This window comes from Dermatophagoides farinae, unplaced genomic scaffold, assembly GCF_024713945.1.
Source record: "Dermatophagoides farinae isolate YC_2012a unplaced genomic scaffold, ASM2471394v1 contig9, whole genome shotgun sequence".
NCBI classification, from domain to species: domain Eukaryota; kingdom Metazoa; phylum Arthropoda; class Arachnida; order Sarcoptiformes; family Pyroglyphidae; genus Dermatophagoides; species Dermatophagoides farinae.
In genome coordinates, this window is record NW_027461524.1 from 239,319 (window position 1) to 247,959 (window position 8,641).

Sequence of the window (8,641 nt, forward strand, 5' to 3'; positions counted from 1 at the left end):
TCGCTTTAATAAAAAATTTTGATACATTTGGAGCAAATTATGAAACAGATGATCTAAATCAATTCGAAGAATTAACTCATGTAACGGATATATTACAAAAAATAACTTTTAAATTCGATAAATTATATTCTGATTATTCTATCTGCATTGATAAAGTGGAAACTAAAAAAAAACTAACTTTGTTTCAGAAGTTTAAATTAACTAATGATAAACGACTATCGGCCAAAATTATTGTTCAAAAAAAAAAATTTAATTCTATTATAGAGGCTACAAACTCATTAAACAAGAAATTATTAAAACATCAATGTTCAAACTTGTTTACACTAAAGCTAAAAAAATTTCTACTTATATACAATTTAATCGCTTTTCAAAATGCTATAATTTTCAAATAGCTCTTTCTGAGACTTTCCTGCATCTTTCTGTGTTTTATCATGTTCGATCCAACTTAATGAATATTGATTTCTAAAAAATTTTTCACGTATGAAAACTCTTCTGAACAACGAACGTAAATATGAGTAATTTGGACTTTCAAAAAAATTTAATTGCTTAAAATAAGTAAAGTATTCTTTAAATTCAACTGGTAAATTTTTAGTTAAAAAATCCATTGATATTGATATTTTTATATCGCGAATTCTATCATGTTTCTCATTTTTATCATTGATTTTTAAGCACTGCCATGGTAATTTTCCTTTTAATAAATAAATAATAGTATATCCTAAGCTCTCAAGATCATCACGATATGATTGCTCCAATCCTAAATGCGTTCCGATACTTGCAAATCTGACAGTTCCCATCCATTTTTTATTTTCACGATATTTAATAATATTATACGATAAATCATCACGAAATTGTTTTGATAACCCAAAATCAATCATGTAAAATTTTGTGAATACATCAGACAAACCAAACATAATATTCTGTGGTTTTATATCACGATGAACTATAAATCTTGCATGAATATGTTCAAGTAAGGTTAGAACATTATCAATTATTATTAATCCCGTATATAATGTGAAATTTCTATTACATATATTGAAAACTTCATCTAAGTTTTTTCCTAGCAACTCAATGACCAAACAATAATAATATTCATTATAAATACCATAATAATAAACTATGGGTATTCCAGGAATACCTTTTAAAATATTCAAGATTTTTCCTTCATTTATTAATTGTGAGTAAGATCTATTTAATTTTTCGAATTTGATTGCTACATAATTATTATTTTTTAATAAAGCATCGTACCCTTTATAAACAGTACCAAATGATCCTTTACCAATTAAGCTTGTAAGTTTCCAACGTTTTGAAACAAGAAGAGAGTTTTTTAGATAATCAAATGTATTTTTCAATGTGGTAACAATTAGATCTATGATTATATAATATAAGTTTGATAATCGATTTATAATTATTTAATTAAATTAAAAATTATGAAATGTTAATAATAATTCCATTTTTATAATTTAAAAAGTAAGTTTTAAAATTAAATAATATATTATATGCAATTGATTTATGAAAATGTAAAGAGTAAAAATAAATCATATAAATATGCATCCTATTGCGATATTTAGTCATTATACACAGTGCAGGCTACTTTTTTTAAATCTAATAAAATTTCGATTGTATCAAAGTAAACGTTAATTTTTATCATTGATAATGCAAAAACTACAAAAATTTGTCATATAAAGTTTATTATAACAGTGCTTCATTAGTAAGTTTTTATTTAAGTTATGATTAGCATATAACAAATCATTTGTGTATGCTGAGCTTAAAACTACTAGTTTAATCTGGCTATAAATTATTGATTAGCACGCGTATTTAACACATAACTATATTTCCCATTTAATACTTAGGTTATATAATGTTTTTACAACAAAAATATGTATATCCGGAACAAATTATAATTACAGACAAAATATAATTAATGTTAAATTTAGTGTATATATATTATATTGTGAAAAACGTGAATTGAAAGATAATGATAAAAAATTATTGAAGGATTTTTCTTCTGTATTTTTAACACATAAAAGTTTTAAAATTACGAATATTAAAATTATTTAATAATAGTATATTATATTGATTTTTTTTAAAACTGACTATCGAAAATGGGTTAATATAGTTTATATGTTCATTTAGAAATTTCTATAATTTAACTAATACTAAAAATAGATAAAATTATTAAGCATGTTATTTTTTTATTGAATTGTTGCACTACACATTAATAAATTATTGTTCATAATAAAAATATTAAAAAAAGTCTAATAGAAACAATAATTATTTAATAAAAGATTTATTGTTTAAACTATGTTGTTATTTATACAAAATAAAAATGCCAATAATATATATGTTTAAAAAATTCTGTTTTTGATTTTATGATCATATTACTCTATTATACTAGAGGTATATTTTTTTATACTAAAACTTTTAATTAGATTTTTAAAAAAGCATAGTAAGAAAACTAAAGATAAATCAATTTTATCCAGTCAAGGTTTATAATTCTTTTATAAATTTCTCAACTAAATAATTTACAAAGATTATACTTTAGTTTATGAATGTGAAGTTTATTACGAACTTTTTTTATGTTACCTAGGGAAAGTGTTAGTTCAATTATGTTATGAACAGTGATTTTTTATTATATAAAAACTAGTTAGAACGTTTTACCTTAACTAATGACAAAAAAAATAAATTACTATTGAAAAGAATTTATTACAGATTATTAAGAAATAATTATATGTATTGGTTATTTATAATTTTATCGAAATTTTAACAGAGCTTTTTTTAAAAATCAAATATTTTTTGCTTTTCATAGTGAATACTAGATTAAATATTAATAACAGAATTTTATTTTTTTAAAAAACAGAACAAATGCAATTACGTTTAAAACTTTATTATCGTTTTAATGAATAAAAATTAGCATTAAATAATGGTTTACTTTATCTAACAACTCATAATTACGCATCGTTAATAAAAAATTTCCATTATATAAAAATTAATAACAGATATTTCTTATTTTTAAATTACTAGAGTCTTATATGTGCTTGACTTATAAAAGAACAAATAATTATATGATTATTGAAATAAACTTAATTTAAAATTAAACGCACCATATTAGTCCTGTTTAATAAATTAATATTATTATACTTGACTAAACATAATTTTATTTACAAATCTATAAAACAATAATTATAAATCATCTATGTAAAAATCATATATCTGAAATATAATTATATTTATAAAATTTAATAGTTCATTGTTCAGTACTGAATGCAACACTTTAACCTAGAAAATCAATTTACTGAATAAAAAAAATTATTAAAAATATCCTTTTTATGTTGTTATCTTATATAAGTTTAGTAGAGTATTATATTGTTAAGATAATAATATGAACGAACAGTTCTGTTTAAAACAAAGCTGAGTAGGTAATCCTACATGTGTTACAAAATATAACTTATGTTTAAATGTTTATATAATTAGAAATGATGGTTAATAAAATATATATTATTAAACTAATACAATTATTAAGATAATAAAATTTAATTTTTGCATTTCGATATTAATATTATTGAATACCGACAAAAATATGTTAGATTGGTTAAAATTTTGTATTTAATGAATAACATATGTTATAGGGATTAATTTAATATAACGTCTGAATGAAAGAATTGTTACTACATTTAATAACTGTATCTAAATGATAATATTTAAAATTTATTTAAAATAACGCTTGTCATATATGAAATATATTTACTGGTAATAAGCTAATTTTCACAAAAAAGTAAATAATTTATGGTAAAATTCTCATGATGTTAAATTGTAATATAAAAAATTAAAATTGTTATACTTAACTCAATACTGTCATATGATTTAATCGGTTGACCACTTTCACAGTAAATGAATAGTAAAAATAACTAAAGCTAAAATAATTATTTTATATATAAGTGTGATTCTTGTTACAATATATTACTTAAAAAAATATATATAGAATTTCCAATTTTCTTGTTCATTTTGACATAAAAGCTTAAGAGAACCAAAAGTAAATTTTTTCAAAAGTTTTCGAAGTAATAATTAATAAACATGATATTTTTTTATTCTGTTCGTTTCACAATTATGTAGAAAATTTAATTTATAAGTCAATATGAAATTAACAACGACGAAAACCAATTACATGTGTTGAACATATCTAAAAATACTTTTTATGGTGCGAGAAGAATAAATTATCTTAACACCATATATGAATATTATACTAAGCATTATATTGATTTTGAATACTGAATTTATAAATATAGTTGGAAAATATCTAAGTCTGAATAATCAAGTTCTACCAATAGATGGAATTGATTTATTGCTCGATCCGTAAAATCCTAACAAACTAAAAGATAATTTAAACAAAAATAAATATGCTACAACGAATATTCATTTTGTAAACGGAAGGCTAGATCCCATTTTTAATGGTACAAAATATCAACCTATTATAGATTCTTTTATGAACGGGTTACGAATAACACCACAGTTTTTATTTATCATAAATAAAAAAGCAGCAAAAGTATCTGATTTTAAGAGTTTAGTACGAATTGAGCCAATCACATTTCATGTTTACGATGATGGTTATGATATTGGAACTATGAGTTTTATTTCTTTGAATGATATAGACAGAGATCGACTTTTATCTAATTTAACTTTCGAATGGTTTTGTTCGAATATTCTGAATTTACCTATTATTGAAAATCAAAATCTAGAGTTTTATCTTGAAGCATTCTCAAGGCCAGTAGTACTTAATTTTGATCGAATTAAAAGTGGATCATTTGAATATTCTAAAGGACATAGAAGTGATGGTTTCTATTATCGTGATCAACTGCGTCTAAATCGTCTTCAACTTGGTTCGTTGCCATTGGACAAAAAACTATATTTAGGATTAACTGGTTTAGTTGGTTGTAAAAACGTTATGAGCGGTGAATGTGGCGAGATGAAACCTATGTTTTATAAATTTAATAATTATTATAGCGGCCAGAACTTGTCGTATTATAAAGATGAACCTCAAAGTATATTAACGATGGCGACTGTTCAATATGTTTTATATGATATTATAAAGCAAACAGTAGGTAATACTGATTCATTTGGATTACTAAATTGTGCTTATCTAAATTATCCTAACGTTGGAGCTGGTGATATACTAGGACTTATTGGGTGTACTCATTATTTTATCAATAATGGGGTGAAATTATTTTATTCTTCTTTTGGAAATATAAAAGGAACTACGCAATTAGGATACGGAAGTATTGCATATATAAACTATATGTGGCTTCTAAATAAATCAAAAGTTTTTATTGTCATGCCAGTCGTAGACAACAGATACATGAATCCGTTTTCACCCTCTTGGATGAACTACTTCTTTGAAAATTTAATTACCGTGATCGCACATGATAATAATTATAATGTAAATTTAAAAGTTTCAAACGATACAATGGCCATGATAGGAGCGGCAGGTGAACATATTAATGGTATTGATGAGTATGGAAAACGGATTAATTTTTCGGCTCATGAAACAGCAGCTGGTATTGTTTTTGGAGTATTCAGTGTTATATTATCATATTATTCTAAATTTTCATATCCAGAACTTCAAAGTTTACTTCAGGTTGCAATGCCAAAACATAACAACTTATCATCAAAGGTCTTAAGCTCAGCGTCAATAGATCTAATTGAGTCATTAAAATTTCTTCAAATCATCTCATAGTAAATATAAATTAATTATATAAAAAAACATTATGTTTAATTTTTTAGTATGATTTAAAATTCTTATAAAAAAAAATCCAAAAAAAATATTTTTTTAAAATTTTTAATTTCGATCGTAGATTTAAGATGCCTTATAATAGTAATTAGCTATATTTATGAGATTGGTTTCTTATATTTTATCACTTTCGCCGGAGGTTAAATTATTGTCTCGACAATATCTAATTTATATAATCTCATATAATTAGATATTTTTTTACTAGAAAGATATAAGAATTAATAGTTCACGTATTTTAAAAAATCAATAGAGATACAAACATATTATTCTATTCTGAGTTATAATTAATGGTAATAAAATAACCAAAACCTTTTGTTTTTGTGTATACAAATAATAACTGAATAGATTTGAAATAATTGGTAGTGTTTTATTTTTATTTATAATAATCATTTTACTTTATGAATTTAGTATTTATTAAAATATAAATAAAGGATAAGTTAATATTATTATAATGAAATCGGACAAGTAACTTCAGTCTTAAGTAACGGATTTTTGTGTTTTTAGACTTTATTAATTTATCACTGTATCCAGTTGCTAAATTATTATTTAATGAAACAGGCTGATTTTGTATAATATAAGAATTTAATAATAAACGTGAGCGTTAATGTTAAAGCATAAAATAATCTGCAATAATACGTATGTAATTTCTTATTATTAAGTCTTTCCATATTATAATACGATTAATATAAAATAGAGGTGAAAACATTCCATGTAATAGTTCTATATGTATAGAGTTATAATAAAAAACTATAGTTGGAATTCAATTTCATAAGTTTTGTGTTTAAAGCTAATATATTTGTTTTAAAAGAAATTACTTTAACTAAACAATAAAAATAATGTTTTAGATTTTTATAATAGTTAACATCGATTAGTAGTTGAAATAGTGCAGATTTTTCAATACCATAATAAGTTAAACTTATATAATAATAATTTAATTAATTACAACTTAAATAGACCATGCTAAAATCTAATTATCAAAAAAATAAAGTTATTTAAATATTCTAATCGTTAATTCAATTCTTGATCATTAACTGAACACCAAAAAAAACTCAATCCTATTGAAAAATAATTTATATTGAAAATATTTTAATAAAGCCCTTATTGAACAATTTTATTACTTATTTTTGCTAGCTAATAGTAAATATTTTTCTCTATTGGCAACAAAATTGTAATCAAAACATCAATAGTATTTTTCTGACTTATATTATAATTAAATATATTTAAGAAATACATTATAATGGATCGTTCATCATATATACTATCCATAATTGTTTTATTGCATACCTAAAAATGATGTTTTTAATTAATTATAGGTCGATTTGTAATTTTGCTGTCTTTAAATTCAAACGATAAAAGTTAGAATTATGTTCCCAACTAACACTTACGTTGAAATAATTTTCATTTTTTTAACTATATAATGCGGTTGTTGGAATCTGCATATAGATAATGTGAATTTTGATTTAATAACCAAAAAGTTGGTTTCTACATCTCAATTTTGTCTAAATAATTTTTTACATATCTTTCTTAGAAGAATAATTGCTAAAAATCGATCTAATCGTGTAAAAATATTATGAAAATAAATGTTACAAGAATAATCAGGTAGAAAGTACTATCATCTGAATAAATGTATAAAATTTCACAACGAAGCAATAATAATATTATTAGCAGATTAGTTGCACAATTAATAACATAGAAAATAACTAAATTTAGTCATTTTTTTATTAAATTCGCTAGAGCTTATATAAGAATTAGCCATCGATATTTTTATTAAGCAATATTACATCAGATTTTTTATAAAGTTAATATATTTAGCAATTATTGCACAATAATATCATTGCTTAATAATATAACTAGCTTTCTAACTCGATAGTAAAACAAATATCAATTTTTACAACGTCAGCTTAATGTTATCACTATGTAGCTAAATTTATAAAAACTTTTATTTAAAATATAATAAGATTATTTTTTTGACGCGTGTAAAATTTTATAGTCAACAAATACAAAAAATTAGAAATAAAGTACTAGAAACAATAAACGTATTTAATTTGTGAGTTTGTAAGTAGGCACTTCAATTAATGATAAAATACTTTCAATACGATATTTTAGTCGTGTTTTATATCAATAAATGCGATTATCACAAATAATATTTAAGTAAAAACGTTGTTGTACGAATTCTAACATTTAAAAACACTCTCAAATTTATAGTATTGGTAACGTTATCATGAATTTAAAAAAATGCTTATTTTTTCGACAGTGTTTTTTGTCTACGCATTATTTTTTAGCTAGTTTCGACAGAAGAAATGCGGCTGATTTTATTTTTTTATTGTTATAATTATGTTCGAAAATATCTTTTCAAAGAATTTATTGAATTGATATTTTTGAAATGTACAAAAGACAATAAAATTTTACAGTTAGTAATTATGGTAAAAAATAATATTTCGATCGGATCGATTAGGCAAGTAGTTCAATGTTTACAATACAAATAAAATAATAATTGTTCATCATAACTATTTCATATAATCATAAATGAGTATGCAACATAGTTCTAATTTCTGTTTTTTGCTTAAAATCATAAACTTAGTGACGCTATACTATCGAAATTGGTTGAGAAAAAGCTTAAGTATAAGATAAGCTCTTTCACTTGAATATACAATTTAAATATTATATTAAAATGAATTTTTATAAATTAGTTAATATGTTTACTAGCGACACAAATAGTCACTTGTGTGACTTTCATATTATATTAATTGAATATCATTACAAGATAACATAAGTATTACTATGATAATAATAAACAAAACGTTGAATGTATTCATTGAAGTTGTTTTTTTTTAATAATAGTAATAAATAAAGAAACAC

The 8,641-nt window shown here is 22.4% G+C and overlaps 1 protein-coding gene across 1 annotated transcript; it reads right to left on the reverse strand.

The window, feature by feature from the left end:
- Positions 1–356: 356 nt before the first annotated feature.
- LOC142598162 (uncharacterized) lies at positions 357–4,175 on the reverse strand. Its single transcript, XM_075735119.1, has 2 exons — positions 4,163–4,175; positions 357–1,366 (listed from the first exon to the last, which is right to left on the reverse strand). The coding sequence occupies exons 1-2, from the start codon at positions 4,173–4,175 to the stop codon at positions 357–359; spliced, it is 1,023 nt and encodes a 340-aa protein (XP_075591234.1).
- Between the last annotated feature and the right edge of the window lie 4,466 nt (positions 4,176–8,641).